Source organism: Rattus rattus, chromosome 5 (assembly GCF_011064425.1).
Source record: "Rattus rattus isolate New Zealand chromosome 5, Rrattus_CSIRO_v1, whole genome shotgun sequence".
Lineage (NCBI taxonomy): Eukaryota > Metazoa > Chordata > Mammalia > Rodentia > Muridae > Rattus > Rattus rattus.
In genome coordinates this window covers 82,839,613-82,863,841 of record NC_046158.1, presented here as the reverse complement: position 1 = coordinate 82,863,841, position 24,229 = coordinate 82,839,613, and the positions used below count along the sequence as shown (strand labels likewise).

The 24,229-nt window shown below is 36.9% G+C and overlaps 1 protein-coding gene across 1 annotated transcript in view; it reads right to left on the bottom strand.

Moving 5' to 3' along the window:
* Window positions 1-24,229, bottom strand: part of Ccdc73 (coiled-coil domain containing 73) — a 94,614-nt gene that overhangs the window by 50,156 nt on the left and 20,229 nt on the right. Inside the window, exons 3-8 of the mRNA XM_032903842.1 lie at window positions 21,251-21,322; window positions 19,035-19,070; window positions 16,587-16,661; window positions 7,734-7,772; window positions 4,537-4,672; window positions 4,229-4,308 (exon numbers count right to left, since the gene is read on the bottom strand). Of these exons, the coding sequence (XP_032759733.1) occupies window positions 4,229-4,308; window positions 4,537-4,672; window positions 7,734-7,772; window positions 16,587-16,661; window positions 19,035-19,070; window positions 21,251-21,322 (438 nt within the window). The remainder of the gene's footprint in view (window positions 1-4,228; window positions 4,309-4,536; window positions 4,673-7,733; window positions 7,773-16,586; window positions 16,662-19,034; window positions 19,071-21,250; window positions 21,323-24,229) is intronic.

Genomic DNA, 24,229 nt, shown 5'->3' with positions numbered 1-24,229 from the left:
AAACATACTTTTATTATATTTCTGTATTTTTTTAAAGTAACCAAAATTACACAAGTCTCATTACAATTAATGACTGCTGAGAGAGAGAATTAGCTTTTCTCAGGAATAGTCCCCCTAGCTGGTTATTCAGTACAAAGTGGCCAGCCCTGAAACTATATACACACAAACAACAAAAGCAAACTCAGGGGCTGGAGAGATGGCTCAATGGTTAAGAGCACTGACTGCTCTTCTAGAGGTCCTGAGTTCAATTCCCAGAAACCAAATGCTGGCCAATAACCATCTGTAATGGGATCTTATTCCCTCTTCTAGTGTGTCTGAAGACAGCTACAGTGTACGCATATGAATAAAAATTAATAAAAACAGTTTTAAGGGGTTGGGGATTTAGCTCAGTGGTAGAGCGCTTGCCTAGCAAGCGCAAGGCCCTAGGTTCGGTCCCCAGCTCCAAAAATAAATAAATAAATAAATAAATAAAAACAGTTTTAAAAAGCAAACTCATTAGGTTCTGTTTATGCATGCAACAATAACAATCAAAGAAAAACTGTGTCTCAGTTTGAGAATGGGCAGTGGACAAAAGAGATGTCAGAAGTGTGGAAGGCAAGAGAATAATTGATGTCCTATTTTAAAAAGTTATAAAAGTAAATTAAAATTTTATTTTAAAGTATATCCCAGGAAGCTAAGTACCTAAGACTAGATAGGCCATGAGCTTAAAGGAAAACCAAATACTACTGTATTCAGAGAATAGCAATACAACAACCCTTATGACATTCTACTATAGGTCTTGCTCAACCACCATCAGAGAAGCTTCTTCCTGCAGTAGATGGAAACAAATACGGAGGACCCACAACTGGACAGGGTGCAGAGAGTGAAGAGACTTTGGGACACAGTCTTAAATGGGATATCTCCATGAGACCCCTCCTTTCAGGGATCAGGGAACTCCATGGAAGAGGAGGCAAAAAGATTCTAAGAACCAGTGGAGATGGATGACAGGAAGAAAATAAGGTCCAGACACAACAGGACTATGCACATATAGACTCAGAGACTGGCAGCACGCATAAGTCTAAGCCACTGGGGCTCCCAGCACTAGGAAGGGAAGTAAACACAAGCCCCTATCCCTAACCTGAAGCTATTTCCAACGGTAACTGCTCTTTTCCGATGGCGTCTCACTGGGTGTACGAACTAATCTTAAGTGCTAGGCCTCATGCCCAGGTGACCAACATAAAACAAACTCAGTGGTACTTTTGGAGTTGTTTGCTTGTTTGTTTGTGTTTTGTTTGGTTTTGGGAGTGAGTTTTTGTTTGTTGTTTGGTTGTGTTTTGTTTTGTTTTGTCTCGCAGTGTTCTGTCTGGGCATTGTCTTTTTAACCTTACAGTTAATTTTACAGTTTCTGATTTTGTTCCTATGGGTTTTCTGTGTGTATAAATGTATTTCTCTCAGTATCTGTGTTCTTTCCTCTGGCTCTTTTTGTTTTTGTTTTTGGTTGTTTTTTGGGAGGGTTGTTTTTGTTTTTTACTTGTTTTATCTTATTTGGGGATTTTTTTAGATCTGTTTATAGTCTAATGAAAGAAAGAATGTGTTTGGATTTGGGAGGAAATGGAAGGAGCTGGAGGGAGAACAGTATTCAGATTATATTTTATTAAAAACATTTAATTTAAAAATAGAAACTCGACGTTCTCAACACAGGAAGAAGTACCATGAAGAATTCTCCTTTTGGACTCATTAGTGGTCTGGACATAACTTCAGAAATACATGTGAGCTAGAGAATATAATGAAAGGAGAGAAAGTAAAAAGAACAACATTAAGGTACTATAACAACTACAAATGACGTCACATATACATACTGGCAGTACTAGAATGGGAAAAGGAACAAAACAAGTATGGATGCACTAATAACTGAAATGAATGTTAGATATCAAACTTAAGTGTAGAAACCACAGAGGAACACCAAGCAGAAAAAAATGCAAGAGAGTAGAAACTATACCTAGGTTTACTGTAGAGAATGATCTCACAAGCAGAAAAGGATCCTCAATAAGGCACGAGCCAAGTTAGTCATACTCTCAGATTAACTCTAGCTTGTGTTAAGTTGACATAAAACTGGTCAGCACAGCACGGTCATAGGATGTACTGGACTGGATGCTCTTCTCTGCTGACTAGCTTACAAAGTACCAAAAGATGCATGCAGGCTGCTGGGAGATGTCTTATTCAATTGCTATGATAAAACACCATGATCATAAGCAGCATGGGGAAGAAAGGACTTATCCCATTATAGTTTGTATTCCATCATCTAAGGAAGTTAGGGCAGGAAGTAAGGGCAGGAACCCGGAAGCAGAAATGGATTCAGAGGCAATGGATAGGTGCTGCAAACTGGCTTGCTCAATCTATCTTCCTGTAGCACCCAGGACCACCAACCCGGGGGCAGCACAGTGAGCTGGGCCCTCCCACATCAATCATTAATTAGCAAATGCTTGCCCACAATCAATGTAGTGGGGGCATTTTCTCAATTGAGATTCCCTCTTCTAAAAGGACTCTAGATTGTGACAAGTTGATATAAAACTACTCAGTATTGCCCAGCATATAACATTACCAACTGGCCAGGCAATGAGTGCACACTGGTGCAACAGTGGCTAGTCTGTTTCAGAAGTAACCAGCCATTCCTGATTGGAGTTGAGGTCTACTCCAGAAGAGGGAAGTCACAGCTGGTACTATAAGCCCATCAAAAACACATTTGGAGGGCTGGAGAGATGGCTCAGCGGTTAAGAGCACCCGACTGCTCTTCCAGAGGTCATGAGTTCAATTCCCAGCAACCACATGGTGGCTCACAACCATCTGTAAAGAGATCTGATGCCCTCTTCTGGTGTATCTGAGGACAGCTACAGTGCACTTATATATAATAAATAAATAAATCTTTTTTTTTTTTTTTTTTCCCCCCCCCGGAGCTGGGGACCGAACCCAGGACCTTGCGCTTCCTAGGCAAGCGCTCTACCACTGAGCTAAATCCCCAACCCCCAATAAATAAATCTTAAAAACACACACACACACACACACACACACACACACACACACACATTTGGAGAGGTCACAGACCTTATGATATTGCTATTGTTTTGCTAAATGGGCAAGCTGCCTTCTAAATACTAAATGTTGTTGAGAGAATGTGTTCATTTTCCTATTCTTCTAAAGCAACTGCCTAGAAGAATGTTCCCAAGGGTTAGCACACAGAAGCTGATAGAGTTGTGATCCATGGAGGACAAGATACATTTCCATCTGGCAGCAGCATTTGACAGCATTATCCAAGTAGTACTGATTCTGTAGGCCTAAATGATACAAAATCAAAGGAGCCATGGTTCCAGACAGTGCTGAGGCCAGGCAATGTGTGACAGAGTCAAGAGTCCTTGCAAAGTGGTCCTCAGAAGCCATTACATGATGCTCTAGGAGAGAATCCTAAGTTGTAATGGAGACCCCAAGATCTCAATTTGATGAGAATTAGAATCATCTGGGAGACACAACTCTGGTTATCCCTTTGGGATATTATTTTGATTAGGTTAAATAAGTTAAGAAGACCTGTCTACTGTGAGTGGCACCATTCCCTTGGCTTGGAACCATGATTGTATAAGCGAAGAAAGGGAGCTGAGTGACACAAGCTTTCATCTTGCTTGGATTCTCATCTTAGATATGATGTGATCAAATGTTTCAAACTTCTACCACCTTGACCTCCCTACCAAGAGGAACTGAGAGTAACTGGAATTGTGAGCCAAAATAAACCACCTTTCCCCTTAAGGCACTTTTATAGGAACATTTTATCACATCAAAAGAAAAATAAATTAAAACATACTATAAACTTTATTAAAGTAGAAATGTTTTATATTCTTCATAGTCATATTCAGCCCCACAAAGTACCTAGTACACACAAGTTACTTAAAGAAAAAGAACAAAAGAAAGAAAGAAAAAAGCAAGCATACTGTCTATCAAACTAACATAGTAAATTTTTATAGGCTATTTCTATTTTGCCAAGAATGTATGTCTCTGATGGTAAGCTGAAGAAATAGTATTTTGAATGGACTGAAAAAATTCATCCATTATATTTGCAAGAATCATACTTCGCACTTATAACTTTCTATTTTGCTAACTTTCACAAAAAACTCAACTGTTTTCTAATAATATTCCATAATACCATATAAGACCAGTGATCTTAGACTATAGGTTTTATTTTTGCTTAATATGTCAATTATACCTTCTTTAAACTGTGAATTTCAGATTCCTGTTTTTCATTTAAGGTGGAGAGTCTTTTGTTTAACTGTATTGCTTCTTGTACTGTAACATAAAATATTAGAGATGGTTTGTGTAAGTTGAACATTTCAAAGACAGCATCATATATCAGTAATATGGACATGAACAGACCCAATGTGATGTAGAATTATAACTTAATTTAATATTCATTAAACTGCCATTCACTATTACTAGTATCAGATAAGTTCAATTTACTACTAATAAGGGATTCCACTTAAATATCCCACATAAAAATCTTAAGATAGTACCTACCATTTTGTTCTAACTTTACGTGATTCTCTCTCACCAATCCAAACTGATTTGTTATTGTAACATAGTATTTTTCAATTTCATTGAGTTGCTTGTGATAATCTTCTTTAGCTAGATGGTGTAAATGAGCCTTTTGCTCCTATTTTGAAAAGTAATTTTGAGGTTATACATATAAAATAAGCATATGCATACATGTATAACAACTTCTGAGAGCTGTCCTCTGACTTCCATGTGCATGCCATGGTACATGTATTTATGAAGATATGATCATTAAAGTTTTAAAATAGAATGACAAGGAGCCCGACAGATGAGTCAGCAGGTAAAGGCACTTACCACCACCATGGTGAATGGTTTCAATCTCCAGAACCCACATGGTGGGAAGAAAGAATCAACTGTCAGTTTCCCTCTGATCTCTTAGGTGAGCACATGCTCCACCCACCCCACCCAACACAGGAAGTAAGAATGCAATAAAAGATGGGATGACAACAACAAGAACAACACTTTGCAGTGACAGGAAGAAACTTAGTATTATAGAAAATGTACTAATAGTGGAGACATAGTTGGTAAAAGTTGTATCCTACTCAGAGGGGTTAAACTACAAATTTATATAAATTTACATCGACTTAGGAGGTTACTATTAACAATTACTAAACACTAGAAAACAATGAACCATATTTAAATATCATTCATTCCTCTCTTAAGAAAGAGATTTACACTAACTTTTAGCAGATAAATAAAAATTTAAAGAACAATTTCACTGGATTCTAATAGAATGTTTTCAAGTCAAGAGAATTTTCACCTGGAATCCGCAGTTGCATAATCTTTAGGAGAAGACAGTTTATTGCATATTAACTTGTGACCCTACAACAGTCTCCTTAACCTTTCAGTTAAAAAGTAGGAAGTAGGTGCTCGACGTCTACGAAAGTTAATGACCTCCCTGGTGAAAAACACGACAAAGTTTGGAGAGTCCCTTCACAGGCACTCCCTAGTCATAAGGCTCCATATGTGTTACACTGAAATATACTTATTCCAAAATTCCTTTGCTTGAAGCCAAAGTAGAGTCCAAGGAAAATCAAGTTTCACTGATTTACATGATATAATTCTACGTTTTAGATACTGCAACTTCTTCAGTGGCATGATAAATAAATACTATTAAAATGTCTAATCCCACAGGCACTTGTGACTCTGAGCCATGTGTGGCCATTTGAACCTGTGAGCGTGAAGCATGCGCACATAGGCACAAATATATACAGGCCAACAATATGAACTACAAACATTTTATTCTGAAAGAAAACATGCTGTCACTCTGAAGTACATCAAAACCTTCAACAGTGAAACTCTGTTTTAATTTGACAAAGACATCTTTCCTCTAAGTCTTTCCTTAAAGGAGAATAATATACAAAATGGAAGCCAAACATGGCTTAAAGGTCATGTTTTATTCCATTAATCAGACAGTAGTTACAGTCATAACAGTTATCTGTGACTTTAATTATGCACAATATCAGTTACTTGGTACCCACTGAATAGGATTTTCTGCAGTAATGTCTAATTTCATGTTCCAAATTTGCTCTCCACTCAATGTTTCTTGCTACATTCTTACTAGTAGTGACGATTATTTTTCCAAGGTGAAACATACAAAAAGTATTTTGATTCATAATGTGTTCATTTCTATAGGGACAAATCTCTATCTTTACAATCCACCTTTACAAGGAAGTCAATTTCTTGAACTCCCATAGACTGGCATTTGCTAGGACTTAAGTGCTCACCTTTAGGGAGTCATGGACATCTTTAAACTTTCTCAATACTATTTTACAATTATTTGTTTTAGGACACTGCTGTTGTGCAAGTTCTGTCTGGACACTACTGGGATGTCTGTCTTGTCACCTGTGCCAAAGAGGACAGACGACAGTGTACTGCTCTCATAAAGGAAGAGTAAGTTTGAATTTTAAAAAGTCATAAGAATTATTTAATAACAGAATAATAAACTAAGAATTATATGACAAATGCATAACAATGTTTGGAAAATACAAAATTTTTAACTGTTATAAAAATATTGCTCCTGAATGGACATAAAATACTAAAAATATTCAATATATAAAATAATTTTAATGACAAGTAATATAATGCTTTCGACTTTCAGGAAAAATATGACTTATCACTCACTAACAAAAAACTTGGAGATATTTCCATGTTTTTTAAGATTATGAGTATCTGTTTAATGAAATTTTGAGCTGGAATAAAATAAAATACATTTTCTATGGCCTTTGAACCTTCACTTGTAGCCTTATCTCCCAGGTCGAAGGGCACTTTATTCAATTTCTCTATATTTTGTGTAAAACCACTGTAGCGTTGAAGATGACTTTCAGCACAAATGTCATGGTACTTACAGCTAAGCTGGAACCTAGTTTTTCAGCTTCTTAATTAAAATCACTTTAAAATCGTCCGACAATATTATCTTTATTCTCTCCAGCTGAGTAGCAACAGAATCTACACATCTTTTATTCAATCGAGCCTAACAATCTTTCTATGAGCTCTTTCATTTTTAACACCTCAAAACATTTTCAAGAAGCAAAATATTTAATACAGTGTTCAATGTTATAGCAATGATCTTCATTTACTATCTATGTGGTAGAAAAGTATACTCAAAAATTAATTTTACTTGCTTTACAGTTTATTCCAAAGAATGAAGACTAGACTAGCATAAGCCCAGCCAAGAAGCCTTCTGAACATTTAAGTAGATACAGTGACAATTCTGTTCAAATAAACACACACACACACACACACACACACACACACACACACACACACACACCTTGCTGAATCAAATACAGCCTCAAGGGAAAACATTAAAATAAGTATTCCATGAGATATTATTATGAAAAGTAAATACTAATTTTTAAGTGCACAGAAATAAAAATAACAGCAATACTTAACAATAACAAGTACCATATACTAAATGTAGAGTAACAAAGGATGAACGCTGCCACATATCTTTATTCTATAATATGTAAGCACTAAGAAATCTGCAAATAAATTTATAAAACTTATCTAAGCTCTTTGAAATTGTGGCAGTCCTTTAAACTGTAACACTATCTAGAAGCAACTACTCTACTTTATAACTAAAAGTCTCAAATTACATTACAACATTACCATCGATCTTGTGTACTGTCCTAGGTTGTAAAAAGGTGTGATTTTCTTACCATTTCACTCACTTTCTTCTGTAAAGAATATTGAGAAACCTTGAAAAAATGGAGAAAATTTTCTATTAAAATTCTTTACTATAAATTTCTTTTGACATCAAAACTGCTTGCTACCAACTATGGCCTTTATGTCTTATTACAGTATTTAGTTGTTTGGTTTTGTTTTTTCAACAGCAGCTCTCTTTCTTACAACACTAGTGCATTTAAGCCAGTATGGTGTCGTGTGACTATAAATACAGCTCTTGGCAGAAAGACCAAGACCAGCTTCTGTTACACAGTTGAGATCCTGTCTCAAAAAATACATCCATCGCCTCTGTTAACATATATTTACAGGCCTACTATCGCTACATATGTTCCTGGGATACAGCACAAATGAAACAGATCCCTGGCTGTAAGGGTGTCTTTTCTGGTGCAGTAGCAGTAGAAGGACAGTAAGTATAAGTACTACACTATGATAAAGAATGACTACTTTTAAAAATGTGATAGACAGCACCTGGTAGTGTTTGACATTTCACATTCACTGTTCATTAGAAGAAATAGGAAAGTACAAATAAACAAAAGACAAAAAATTATTGAGTTAAAAAAAAAAAAAACCTCATGCCTCAATGAATCCTAAATACTCTAGTACTTCCAGAGCTTTGGTGAATTTGATATGCTATAATAGCAATCTATGTCCTATTCTATGAGACTCTTACAGCTTGTCACTGTTATATACAACATAGTATGCCAACATTTAACTTCACTAGAGCTTACCTAATCCCTCTCAGGTTTGTAGTTTGCCTAGTTTTCAGATTTTTAGTATTCTGAATTATTCTGTAATATGCTTATATTTGAATTTTATAGTTAATTATTTTAGTAGAATACATTTCAAAAAGCATAATTCCTTAAGTTTGTTATTTAAAAAAATTACAAAGCTACTTTGTGTGTGTGTGTGTTTCCCCTTTAAGGGCTTCTACTTGTTTACCTGTGTACTTTGGACTCAGAAGGGGTCAGCCCCTCACTCCCAGGAATACTGAGAGACAGAGAAGCTACTTGAAAGGGAGGAGCACGAAAGGGAGCCACTACAGTCTCAGGGCAAGGGAGTTCACCAGGGCTGGGACTGTGAGCACTACAGGAAGGAACTGGGAGGCTGGGCCCGGTTCCAGAGCACAGGTGAAGGACACAGATCGACCGGCTTTCACATCTTCCTCATTTGCCTTTTTCTGCTTCTGCTGCATGATCTCCAAATCCCTGGGGCTAGAGATGATGTGCACACTGGTTCTCTGTTTCCAGTCAGAAGCAGAAGCCCTTCATCTCTGAGCCTTCCCTTAACCAAGTGTCACCCTGGTTTTTTTTTTGTTTTTTGTTTTTTTGTTGTTGTTTTTTTTTCATATTTTTCTGGCAGGCCAGCTCACACTGGATATATTTTTTAAAAAATGTTACTTATCCCTCCAGAATAGCTGACCAAGTTAAACTCTAACCAGCCATGTGTGAATTCTCATTTTCTTCAATATACTTAACATTTGTTAAACTTTAAGAAAAATAAGATAACTGCTTCACATTGTCTATGAAACAAATGCCTTAGTCAGCTGCTATGACCTTAACAGAATAGGTTATGTGTAAGTCACTTCTTCAGTATCTAGAGATACTGTCAGGAAAAGTGTATTAATGTAGGGATTAGTGTAATAACAGTGGACCCAGGAAAAGCTTGCCCACTTTTACTGTGAGGAAGAAATAATTAAGTAATATACGTAAGTTAACATGACACTTTAAATATTGATAAGTAATAAAGAAAAATAATCAGGAAAAGAAATTTCATTGTATGGTCAGGAAAGACCTTCCTGAAACAGTACCTTTTGACTAATGGCTTGAAATAGAAGAAAGAATACTTCAACAAGTTCAAAGTGCTTAACATGGTCAATAGCCTCTTTTTGTTTCTCCGTTTCAAAGAACCAGAAAGCTCATGTGGAAAAAGTAAGTAAAAAGGAAAAACAGACAAAAATAACCTGAGAGATGGTAAAATGAAAATCTCTGTGAGTCCGGTAATTTGGGGTAGGGATTATATTTTTGCAAATTCATAAGGAAGCAAATAGGCTTCAAGCAAATAGGCTGACTGCTGTTGTAAAGGCTCTCTCTGATTTAAGTCAGCCCAAGCAGTGAACAGAGACGATGCTGGGAATGTATGTTATTGTAACCAGCCAGCCATTCATACAAATAGTGAAAGCATACATTTACTCTGCATGACATTACAACATGATGCTGTCATCTGCAAAGTTCATGCTTGAGAACTATGTAAATTATACAAAAAGGCATAATGTCTAAAATTATTTATTTACATGTATAAAACTATTAGAGAATACAAAGTAAAAATTTTAAAGTTGTCATTAAAAGATGATATGTATTTTTAGCAAACATAAGTGTATCTGTTTCTGAATAATATTGAAACCCAAACTAAATATAAATAAAATAAATAATATATAAATAAAATGTGGCAAATGCAAGACTGAAAGTTACCTCTCTATCCATAAAGCAACAGTGTACTTTCTCCTGGATAATTGGCACACTTAAATCCTCAGCCTAGGGCAAAACACCAGGAGGCAACCGCCTGAACACAGTGTGTACAAAAGCACAAAACCAGTCTGCATCTCTACTGACAGATAGGATCCCACAAAGTTAAAGCATCTCTACACAGCAAAGGAAACAATTAACTGAATTAAGAGACAGCCTACAAAATGGGAGAAAATCTTTGCTAGGTATGTATCTTTAAAAGGACTAACATCTAGACTATACAAAGAACTCAAAAAACTATCAAAAAATCAAATCACCTACTCAATAAATATTTGTTAATAAGATTAACAAATTGTTCTTAAAAGATGAAGTACAGATGGCCAATAAAATATAAAAATGTTCAATCTTGCTAACTATCGGAAACACAAAAGTATATCATCCCACTCCAGCCAGAATGGCAGTTATTTAGAAAACAAACAATTCCAGGCATGATGGTGCACATCATTAATCTACTCACTCAGAAGACAGAAGGAAACAGATCTCAGTGAAGTCAAGACTACCACCTTGTGTACATGGTAAGTTCCAACCCAGCCAGGGTTACACAATGAGACCCTGTCTAAACACACACATACATACATACATACACACACACACACACACACAAACACACACACACACACACACACACACACACACCAAGGATAAGAACAAAGGGCAACATTTACACACTATGTGTATGAATGTGAACTAATCCAGATACTATGGAATCAGTATCTACCATATGACCCCACTGTATATTTACCCTGCGTATTTACCCTGAAAGACCCACATAAACATCTCACAGAGATACTTGCACATCGATGTTTATGCAGCAACCCCATGTTCACTAAGTTATGGAATGAAGCCAGGTGTCTGCCAACAGAGGACTAGATAAAGAACTGCTGCTTCTACTTTCAAAGGGTTCCAGAGGCCAAATATCTACTATGCAATGTCACTGCCAATATGGCAACTCATGAAGCAGATCCAGAGCCATGGCTTCCCGCCAGAAATGGAGGAGCAGGATGTTGGCACTCTGCCCATGTCTTGTGCCCAGGAGAGCAGGATGGATTGTCACCCTGCAGCCTGTGCTTCTGCCAGTATCAATGTGCAGATGCCATTCTTGTAGCTCTTACCTGCAAGTTTAGTTTGAGTTACAGCATTTGGGGAGCATTTAACTTAATCACTGCTAGTTTGCAATGTCTTTGTAAGAGTAGGGTTGGCAGCAATGCAGTATGAAAGGCTAGGAGGTGGAGGTCACACTTACTGTGTTCCTATGGAAACTTTGAATATTTTATATGGACTTCTATTCACTTTTCAGACATGATACTAATGAGTGCCCCTGAGCTGCTGAGCAAGCATTTGTAGCTTGTGCATTGGCAGAATGGGCCAAAAGCTTATGTTGTGAGCCATTTTGAAAATAAAGTATCTTGAAATAAAAAAAGTGGAGATTTTAGCTATAAAAATTAAATTAATATGGTTTGCAAGAAAATTGACACAACTGGAGATGATCATATTAAGTAAACTAAATCAGTCTCAGAAAGACAAATATCATAGGTTTCCTTTCATTTTTGGTTCACAGGTTTTATAGAGACACATAAAATCAAAAGTATATATGACATGAAAGATGTGAAACAAGGTGAACATGAACAACTAACAGGAAATAAAGAGAACTAAGAGAGGAGAGGGAGGCATGGCAGATAGGCTAGGACATCATATACTGTATGAAAAATATCCTCTGTAGCCCAGTACACTGTGCAATGAGCTGCTCTTAATTGCAAAAAACATTCAGTTATGCCAACACAAGGAAGCTTGTTTTTTTTATTATATTTCTATTGCAAAATAAACGTCATCCCACGGCAAACTGAAACCCTAAACTTGTAGCACTAAGCATAGAAAGACCCAAGACACACTGCCTGCACATATACACAAACCAGGGATTATCACTGACATTTTAAGATTCAGAAAAAAAGAAAGTATCATAAATGAATTCTGTAGGAAAAGTTATATGACATAATTTCACCAGAAAATGTACTTCCTGTGAAGAGGGCTAGCAAGTTAAAATTTATGAGCCACATCAAAAACAAGGACCTCCAAGAGGAAAACTCAGCAGGCAGACATGCAAACAGGAAGCCTTAACCCCCAATAATTAGAGATAAGAGATAAAAATCTCAAAGATATAAAATTATTTTTATATGATTAAAGACATAAAAGATAAAGTAAAAAGCATGAGAAAAGTATAAGACACTATAAAAAAGGGAGATTTGAAAGTGCACCAAATTGAACCTCCATAAAACAGAAATGCAGTTATAAAATGAAAAACTTAATGGGTAAGTTATATGACAAATAAAACATAGTTGAAAAATTAGTGAACTAGAAGATAAATGTAAAGAAACTGCATAAGATATGGCAAGCCCACAGAGAGAAAGAGTGTGTGAGCACAAAGGCATGTGAGATAGACCGAGAGGATTCAAAATGTATCTAAGAAAATGGAAAGGAGAAAAGATGGAGATTATTGGAGAAGGTAAAACGTGAAGTCTTCACAGCTTACTTTTTTAAAATCACAAATATTAATTTCATATCTCAAAAACACTTTGAATTATATAAAATTGGGAGGGTGGTAAATATTTTGGTAATAAGAATTATTATAATTCCACTAATAAAGCTATATGTCTCTTCTTAAAGATTTAGAATATATATAGATATATATATTATATTCAGTTTCATAGCATAATTCAGAGAAAAGTACAAATATCCCATAGACTTTGTGCTCTCACACATGAGCAACCCCCCAACTATTAACATCTCTTTCTCTCCTTCCCTTCTCTCCTCTCCTCCCCTCCCACACACAAATTATGTGCCTGTTACAATTACTGAACCTACAATGACACATTACCACTTGAAGTCCACGGTTTATAACAGGACTCACTCTTGAACAGTCTGTGGGCTGGGCAAACAGCACCACACAGAATACTTCCACTATGGTAAAAAGTGTTCCATGCTATTTTTTCTCCTCTGATTTTTTTAAAAATATTTAATTTTGTAAGAAATGGTCAAATTATCTCCACAGCAATGAACATTGCAGTTGCTACCCATGCCTGACAGCACTTTCTGGTATCTGTGTTCTGGATTTTGGTTGTTCCAACTGACGTCCAGTGTTCTTTGTGATACTTTACTTTGGAGCTCCTCCATGGCATATGATGTGGACCATCTTCCAGGTGTGTATATTCCACGTCTCTGTGTATCTTTGGTAAGGCTTTATGATGATCTGGGATGTATTTTTTTATTTGGGTTGCTTGCTTTTCTCGTATTGGGTTTTACTATATCTATCTCTGTATGTAATGACTAGCTCTCTGCAGTACGAGTGCCTTCTGTAATATTTTCTTCCTGTCTGTGGCTTCTTTCACTGTGCTGATAGAGTGAATTCCCCACTGCTCCAGGGTCATTTATCGATGAGGGTATAGTCTAGGACCTTTTTGCTACATGTCCTCTGTCCTCTGTATAAAATGTTATTCAAATGGCTAAGCCTTATCCATGGATCAATACATACACATAGCACAACTCCAAGAACTCTGTTATGTTTCATTGATATGTCTGCATGAGGCCTAAGACCATTAAGTTTCAATAGCAGAAAGAGAAACTTATTAAATATGACTTCAAACCTGACAGAATTGTGTCTTATTGTCTATAAAACCAGTAAGTTTAAATTTAGTGAGAAAATAGTGAAATAGAGCTATAGAAGTCACCTATCTTCTGGCTGCAATCCAGTTTGATCAGGCGACCTATCTCCTGTTCATGCTTCTAGAGAGTCAACTCCTCTTCTCATGTACTCCTACCACACAGAGTAATAATGGACACACCTTATTACTCAAGAGAAATGATCTTGTTTGGGAAATACTAATATTGTTCAACTTCCTCATTTTACTTAAAGATCAAGAAATATGATATAAGAAACCATTAATCCAGAAAATTATCTAGCCCTTTGAAAATAACATTTTGATAAGGAAAGTCTGATTTGTTAAGTAATCCTCTCTTTGAAATCAACTAAGTATCATGCTTATACAGAAATGGAGTGTATTCAAATAAATAATCTATTACAATGAAAACAATTTTGTTCTTTCTCTCTCTGGGCATTTGGTTTTCTGCTTTAGCTTGTTTTGAAATTTGGTGGTTAGAACCACTTGATATGAGCTCCACAATAAAAGGCACTATCTGATTATTTTTGGTAATTAGAATCTTATGAAAGGACAGAGAGGAAGGACATTAAGTAACCAGAATGGAAAGAGGCAGGGGAGTTGCTCTGCATTAACAGGCCTTTGCAGCATGGGTCTGTGTCAAATCCTTACCTAAGTTTCTTCAAGTCGGGGTCGGGGAGATGGACTGACAGTGACGCTTCCTGCTCTACTCTGTCCATGCGACGTGTGTAACAAAGCAGGTGTTGTGTAGTATGTCACCTGTACTATGTCACCATCAAGGCAAAACATGTCCTTAGACCTATTCAAGTGTAGGTCACATGAAGGAACTTCTTTTGTTTTGAAAATACTCTACATTTTCCAGATAATTAGGTGGTGTATATATGAAAACAACTAAAACAATCTAAAAAGAATAAATTACTTATGTCAAAATTACTATACTCCTTGTTGAAAATATGATACTTTTTTCAATATATTCCCCCCAAAAAAGAAAAAAAATTAAAAATATAAATTAGGACCGAAAGGATGTTTTTATAATAGCTTTAGTGTTTGTGGTTTCTATTTTCTCTTCTTTTTATTGAATGTTTCTTTTGTCTTAAAGTTTACCAACATTTTGTATTTAATTTTTCTATACTTTGTTATCTCAAGGTAACAAAGGAAGTCCAAAATAAAAATTGCCTAATACCTTGAAGAGACTCTGAATAGACCTAATACAACTGTGTAGCAATTTGGAAAATATGGAATATGATAAATATCTCATGGTGTGCTATAAAGATAAATTTACAACATTAAGATCTAACATAAAATTGAATATATAGACAGAATAAAACATGAGTGAGTGGTAACTTGGAGTGGTAATGCCCTCTCCTATGCCCTAGACCTATTTCCTAGGTCTAGGGACATGTTTCGTCTTGATAGTGACATAGTACAGGTGACATACTTAAATTCCCAAAGCCATAAAAATATAAACTTATTCATGGCAATAATTAAACAAAGGGACAAATTAAAAACCCAAATCAAGGCAGGCATGGTGGTGCATGCTGTTAATCTCAGTTCTCTGGACGGAGAAGAAGGCAGATCTCTGTGAGTTTGAGGCCAGCCTGGTCTACATAGTGAGACAATGGACAGACAGACAGACAGATAGACAGATAGACAGCAAAGAAAAACTACTTGAAGCTCTTGGCACAGATGAGAGGTTTATTTTAATGAACTATGCAGAACTTGTGTAGCTGAACTAACATCAAACCACTCCCTAAACATCTATGCTTATACCCACAGAAAGCCCCTTAAGGTACAGAGAACTTTTCAGAAGATGAGGCAGAAAATAAGAGCTGGAGGATCGGGAGAGAAGCTGTGAGATCCCATCTTGCAAGCAGGACACCGCTAAAGCAACTACCAACTCATCAGCTGTGCACACTGGCACTAGATCTCCAGGCTCTCCTAACAATCAGTTATGGGACAGGGAAGAACTCCAGGGCAACCATATACTGTTAATCTGTTGACAATCGACAGGTTTTAGGAGAGGAGGGTAATGATGTCCAGGTGGATAGCCACTATTTCCACCTGGCTCACCAGGCTCTGAGAGTCAGTTCAAAACTTATGTTGATGGTAAACTCTGTGGGACACTAAACAGACGCACAACTAGCAATAGGAAAGGAGATTTATTGGAAGGTGTTGGTTATATATGACCACGATTATAATGAACTAACCTCTAACACTGTAGGCAAGCCTCCAACTACATGCTTCCTTATAGGAGCCACCTTGGTCCTGGTGTCTTCACAGCAATAAACAGTGACTAACAAGTATGAAGTATGTATAGCTGCATTCTATTTAATATGTGTATATGCTATTTAAAATACAGTATATATAAAACAAAATTCAAATTTCAAATTATGGTACCTATGCAAAAGTCTTATGTAATTTTATTTTTTTGGTTCTTTTTTTCGGAGCTGGGGACCGAACCCAGGGCCTTGTGCTTCCTAGGCAAGCGCTCTACCACTGAGCTAAATCCCCAACCCCAAGTCTTATGTAATTTAATGTTATATAAATATCATTAGCTTTGCTAACATATTGAAGGGTATTTCATTGACACAATGCTAAAATAGAAGATTGATTTTTAAACAGTAAGTTACTTTACCTGTAGTGTTTTTAATGTTTCCTTCAATCCTTCTATTTCTTTTTCTTTGATTTCTGTAGCAAGTTTGTATTTTCCCTTTAAGAAAAATCACACTTCAAAACTTTTTAGTAAATATAAAAGAAGAAAATAGAAGAGCTCAAGAGCCAAAACCTATACTTTAAACCTAACACTTCACAGACTTTAAACCTATGTCTGCATAAAAAATTATATTTCCAACAGCTTTTAAACATCACAGTACTGCGATAACCTTTATATTATTATCATAAAATATTTTAACTTGACAACTCAATTTATGAGAACACTTCTAAGAGACCCTATATATATATATTATATAATTATTAAGTTCTTACATAGACTATGCAAGCACCTCTCAGAATTTACAAAAAAAAAGAGTCTAAAAGGCCCTCTATAAATAACAAACCCCCAGGATGCTTATCCTGTATATACAAAATGGCATAGTGTTTGCACATAAGCTACATACATTCTCTTATGCACTTCAAATTATTTCCAGATTACTTATAATACTTTTTTATCTTTATTAACTTGAGTATTTCTTATTTACATTTCGAGTGTTATTCCCTTTCCCGGTTTCCGGGCCAACATCCCCCTAACCCCTCCCTCTCCGCTTCTATATGGGCTTCCCCTCCCCATCCTCCCCCCATTACCACCCTCCCTCCAACAATCACATTCACTGGGGGTTCAGTCTTGGCAGGACCCAGGGCTTCCCCTTCCACTGGTGCTCTTACTAGGATATTCACTGCTACCTATGAGGTCAGAGTCCAGGGTCAGTCCATGTATAGTCTTTAGGTAGTGGCTTAGTCCCTGGAAGCTCTGGTTGCTTGGCATTGTTGTTCATATGGGATCTCAAGCCCCTTCAAGGTCTTCCAGTCCTTTCTCTGATTCCTTCAAGGGGGTCCCATTCTCAGTTCAGTGGTTTGCTGCTGGCATTCGCCTATGTATTTACTGTATTCTGGGTGTGTCTCTCAGGAGAGAACTACATCCGGTTCCTGTCGGCCTGCACTTCTTTGCTTCATCCATCTTATCTAGTTTGGTGGCTGTATATGTATGGGCCACATGTGGGGCAGGCTCTGAACAGAGGCTTCTGCCTCTGTTCTAAACTTTGCCTCCCTATTCCCTGCCAAGGGTATTCTTGTTCCCCTTTTAAAGGAGTGAAGCATTCGCATTTTGGTCATCCTTCTTGAGTTTCATGTGTTCTGTGCATCTAGGGTAATGCAAGCATTTGGGCTAATAGCCACTTATCAATGAGTGCATACCATGTGTGTTTTTCTGTGATACTTATAATACTTAATACAAAATAAATTCTATACAAATAGCTGTTTTAAAGTACTAGTTATGGAATGACATCATGAATAAAATCTATGTATCCAGTATAGAGGCAATTTTTCTTAACTAATATTTTCAATTAGTGGCAAGTTGATCCATGTAAACAAAACTGTGGATGCAAAGGGTAAAATGTTTTCTAAATAATAAAGTATAGGCATATTTACATCATGAATATAAAGATAAGGGAGAATTCCCTTTAAAAGTCTCTTGCTTTAGAGTATGTCTATAAGTTAATATTGTAAATTCTACGTCCATTGCCATAATAAGAAACATATCAACTATGTTACCATGAGAATATATTCAGTGTCAGGTAGTTCTTGATTTGTTCAAAGTCATGTCTCCTCTCCCAGTTGGCTAGCAACCAGATGCAAATCATCTCAATAATTTTACATTTAAAGCAGGTGCCCACACTGAAAAGGCAGTAGAGCAGTGGTTCTCAGCCTTCCTAATGCTACAACCCTTTGATACAGTTCTCTCGATGATGAAATTATTTCATTTCTACTTCAAAACTGTAATTTTGGCTGGAGAGATGGCTCAGCAGTTAAGAGCACTGTCTGCTCTTCCAGAGATCCTGAGTTCAATTCCCAGCAACCACATAGTGGCTCACAACCATCTGTAATGAGATCTGATGCCCTCTTCTGGTGTATCTGAAGACAGCTACAGTGTACTCGTAAAATAAATAAACAAATCTTAAAAAAAAAAAACCTGTAATTTTGCTACTGTTATGAATCACAAATATTGACATGCAGGATATCTGCTATGCAATCCCCAATGGGCCATGACCCACAGGTTGAGAACCACTGCACTAGCCCATGGCTCATAGAAACAGGTAGAAGGGAGTAATGTCAGTTTGGATGCTCAAGAAGCCTGAGTTCTAGCCCTAATTTTCCCACGTAAAATCCTCCCACCTGTTAGGCCTGAATAGCCTCAATCATAAAATCACAAACATCAACTCACAAAATTAACTCAGGTCTTTCTGCTTGTAAGATTTTAATCAACCAATATTTCCACTATTTTATTACTAACATTCACTTTTATTATAGTAAACAATGATGATAAATTCATTTAACTATGTTTTAAGTTATTTTGAAAAATAATAGCTACCTTTTCTTCTTCCAAGGCATACATCTTCATTTGCAGCTGGTCAGTTTTTAAAATCAAAAACAGGTAAGCAAATTTTTAACAGTGATTTCTATCAATCAGTAAAGTATTTTATACTTCTATATTAAGTACATACAGTTTAAGCATGTTCTCACATTCAGAAAATATAAATATATGAAAGAGAAGGAAAGACAATCACTATAGCACGTAGATAACTAAATCACTTAAACACCAATCATTTCTTTGAAGTTTGGTTTAACCCTCCAAAAATCTTAAATATCTAATGGTTTTACTATATACTTTTAAGCAGCAGCATGTAACATTTTCTAAAGGTGTAATTTTATGAAATCGTAACATTTGTATTGCATGAGCAGTAATTATATCCTGTTTGCTAAATACTTATCATAACTTAACTTGTTTGTTAAATACTTATCATAGTGAAATAATTACCTTTATTTTTTAAATGTTATTTTTTAATAATTTATTTCTTTTTATTCACTTCACATCCTGTTCACAGCCCTCATCTTCCTCCTCTCCTCCCAGTTCCATCCTTCATTGTCCCCTCCCTTCTCCTCAGAGGAGGGGAACCCCCCTTGGGTACCACCCGCTCTGGGACATCTAGCTCCAGCAGGTTAGGCACTTCCTCTCCCACTGAGGCCCAACCAGGCCGTCCAGGTAGGAGCCGGGGATCTAATGGTAGGGAATAGAGACTGAGACAGCCCCTGCTCCACTTGTTAGGGAAGAAGACCAAGCTACACATTTGCTACAAATGTATTGGGGGGGGCTAGGTCTAGCCCCCAAAAAATGTTATTTTAAAATAGCAAGATAAAAGTGAATATTTCAAAGGAAAAAATAAAATATTCTAATCAGCATTAATGATTTTAGCAATATTTTTTCTTTGTGACGTCTCTCTTTTTCCGCACTCTTCATTTACATTCAAGAGTTCTTTACTTAAAATAAACACAGGGCTACAAATGCAGCACAGTGATAAAGAGCTTTCTCTCCATGTGCAAGGCCCTGCGATCAGGCTCTGGCCCTGGAAATAAGCAAGCATGAGGATCTGCAGGCGTCTCCTGCACCCTCAGTTGTCAGGATGTTCTCCTGGGCCCAGTCTCTGGTGAGGGCAAAGACGCAGGTGTCATGGTCTAGAGAACACTGTTACACTGGGGTTTCTGCTTTCTTACGCCTCAGTTAAAACTCATAACTCAAGTTAGACTTACTGCAAATTAAATGAAGAAAGTTTTCTTGTTTAAACCAGTTCATCCCAAGATGTAATTATCACTAACCTCAACCAACTAGTGATGTTGATACACAGGTTTATTTCTTCGTGTGTTTCTTTTTCTACACACACACACACACACACACACACACACACACACACACACACACTTGTATGAAAATAAAGATTAAAAAGAGAGAAATACTGAGGACAGGAATATAAGGAACAACTTCCAGAGGCTAACCTGTATCTTGGGGTACCTTCCTAAGGAGTACAGATAAATCTGAGAAAGTCAAAGATGATGCATTTCAATTTAATGAGGTTATAATTTCATTTCTTTAAAATATTTTAGTTTTATTTTCAGTTACTGGTGGTTGCTATTCATGGAGGCTTCAGCAGATAGCACATAAGGATAGCCTCCCTCCCTACATCTTCTTTCGTTTTTTAGGGGTTTTTGGGGGGGGTGTTTTGTTTTGCTGTTGTTTATTTGTTTGTTTTTCAGACACAGCCTCTCTGTGTATCCCTACCTGGCCTAGACCTCACAATATAGACCAGGTTGGCCTTGAACTCACAGAGATCCATCTGCTTCTACCTCCAGGATTAAAGGAATGTGCCTCCTTGCCTGGCTTCACATCTTTCTCTTAATATATTTAATTACTGGTGAGTTGATCCATAGACCATGCATGGTTCAAACAACTGACTTTGGTAAAGAGGCAGCATGGGAAACACGGGAAAGGTAAGACAATAGCATACTGTCACAAAAGGATGAGGGTGAATGAGCATGTATCCGAATTATTTAGAAAAGATACATCACCAGAAAACATTTTTTTCCAAATTTCTCTATACTATCATGAGTGAGAAGTAAAAGTAGTTTTATTTCCTGCTATCAATAATATTATCATTTTTGTTTCTGTGTACTCAGATAATAGTTTGTCAAAATACTTACTACAGAAAGAAAAATACAAAATTACTGCAGTTAGTCTATCAGCATGAAAATTACCTGATTTTTAAAAACTCCCATTGCTTCTTTGTGTTGCTTTATTAATGCCTCCTTTTGATTCTGAAGAGTCTCCTATTTGAAAAATTATGAGAAAATAAAAAGAAAATTATGAGAAGTTGAAACAAATCCCAATTTGTCTATGATTAAAGTAAAAGTTAAGCACAGGAGCCTAGGCAGACGTCTCAGAGGGTAAGGACGTTGGTGCTTTTGTGGAGGACCCTGGGTCCGCACCTTGTGGCAGCTGAAACCACCTGTAATCCCAACTCCGAAGAATCATATGCCCTCTTCTGACCTCAGTGGGCATCTGGCATGCACACGATAGGCATACACATGAAGACACTATGCAATGACACAAAATAAATATGAAAATATCATAAAGCACATTTATTTCTACGTATTCTCTTGAACTATGACTTCAATCAATTTAATTATCTTTTGGTCATAGAATTGCTTTCACTTGCTTCTTCATAATAAAGACACACTGCTTTAAAATTTTTTAGACTCTAGATATAGCCGACTCCAAAGTTTTCTTCAATGCCAAGCCAGCCATGATAAGTCACATCCATTACAGCACTTGGGAGGGAAAGATATGGAATTCAAGGCCCATCACAATTACATAGAAGGTTCCAGGATATTCTGAACCACATGAGACACTGTCTCAAAAAAAAAAAAGGAAGGAAAACAAGAAGGGGGAGGGAGGGAGAGAAAGAGAAATTCTAACTAAAGTTATTACAATAGCAACCATCACTCTGGTTTCTCTTCAGATCGTATAAATCTTTCACCTTTTACAATAGCAACCATCATACACAAGAAGAATTATTGTCTTGGGGCTGGGATTTCCATAGAAGTGAACTTTTTTATCTAAGTATATATAGCCAATGACATTTACTTCTTCAAGTTCACCAAACTATTTTTTGTAAAACCAAGGCACAGGAAAGAATTTCACTTTTCTCTTTCTCCTCCTCCTCCTTCCTCCCTCCATGCCTCCCCGCCTCCATCTCGCCCTGTCTCTATCTGACTCTCACTGTCTCTCTCTCTCTCTCTCTTTCTGCGTGTTGGGGGCAGGGTCAGAAGACAACTCAGGTGTTGGTCCACCTTATTTGAGATTGTTTCTTGTGCACTGCCTTGTAGTCCAGGCTAACTGGCCATGAAGGGGTAGTCTGCACCTGCACTGTCCAGTCTATACCTCCCACTTTCACTGCAGGAGCACTGGAACTGCAGGCCCACACTATCTCATCTGAGAATTCAAACTCACATCCTCATTCATGCACAGCAAGCACTGTACCCACTGAGGCAGCTCCCCAGTCCCAGCATTTTCACATATATGACCCTATTTTTCACCTCTCCCTTTTTTCGGGTGAAACTGTATGTCTGGTCCTTTAGGCTTAATATTTAACTTTAAGTGAATTAAAATGTAAATACTTTGGGTTGAAGAGATGGCGCAGAGGTTAAAAGCACTGATTGTTCTTCCAGATGCCCTGAGTTCAATTCCCAGCAACCACATGGCAGCTCACCATCTGTAATGAAATCTGGTGCCCTCTTGTGGATGCAGACTTACATGAAGGAGAACATCGTATATATAATAAAGAATATATAATTCATTCATTCAGGAATTCAAGGCCCATACCTAAACATAGTAAAAGCAATACAGCAAGCCAATAGCCAACATCAAATTAAATGGAGAGAAACTTGAAACAATACCACTAAAATTAGACTAGACAAGGCTGCCCACTCTCTCCCCACCTATTCAATATTGTACTCGAAGTCCTCACCAGAGCATCAAAAGGATGTCAATGGGATACAAATAGGAAAGGAAGAAATCAAAATATCACTATTTGCAGATGATATGATAGTATACATGAGTGACCCCAAAAATTCCACCAGAGAACTACAGCTGATAAACAACTTCGGCAAAGTGGCTGGACATAAAATTAACTCAAACAAATCAACAGCTTCCCTCTACTCAAAGGATAAACAGGCTGAGAAAGAAATTAGAGAAATGACACCCTGCACAATAGTCCCAAATAATATAAAATACCTTGGTATGACTATAATCAAGCAAGTGAAAGATCAGTGTGACAAGAACGTCAAGTCTCTGAAGAAAGAAATTAAAGAAGATCTCAGAAGATGGAAAGATCTCCCAGGCTCATGGATTGGCAGGGTTAATATTGTAAAAATGGCCATTTTGCCAAAAGCAATCTACAGATTCAATGCAATCCCCATCAAAATTCCAACTCAATTCTTCATAGAGTTAGAAAAAGCAATTTGAAAATTCATTTGGAATAACAAAAAACTCAGAATAGCTAAAATTATTCTCAACAATAAAAGAACTTCTGGGGGGAATCACCATCCCTGAACTCAAGCAGTATTGCAGAGCAATCATAATAAAAAACTGTATGGTATTGGTACAGAAACAGGTATAGATCAGTGGACTAGAATTGAAGACCCAGAAATGAACCCACACACTTATGGTCACTTGATCTTTGACAAAGGAACTAAAACCATCCAGTGGGAAAAAATGGTGCTGGTTCAACTGGAGGTCAATATGTAGAAGAAAGCAAATTGACCCATTCTTATCTCCTAGTACAAAGCTCAAGTCCAAGTGGATCAAGGACCTCCACACAAACCAGATACACTGAAACTAATAGAAAAGAAAGTGGGGAAGAGCCTTGAACACATAGGCACAGGGGAAAATTTCCTGAACAGAACACCAATGGCTTATGTTTTAAGTTCAACAATAGACAAATGGGACCTCTTCAAATTGCAAAGCTTCTGTAAGGCAAAAGACACTGTCAATAGGACAAAATAGCAACCAACAGATTGGGAAAGGATCTTTATCAATCCTACATCTGATAGAGGGCTAAAATCCAATATATACAAAGAAATCAAGAAGTTAGACTCTAGAGAATCAACTAACCCTATTAAAATGGGGGTACAAAGCTAAACGAAGAATTTTCAACTGAGGAATATCGAATGGCC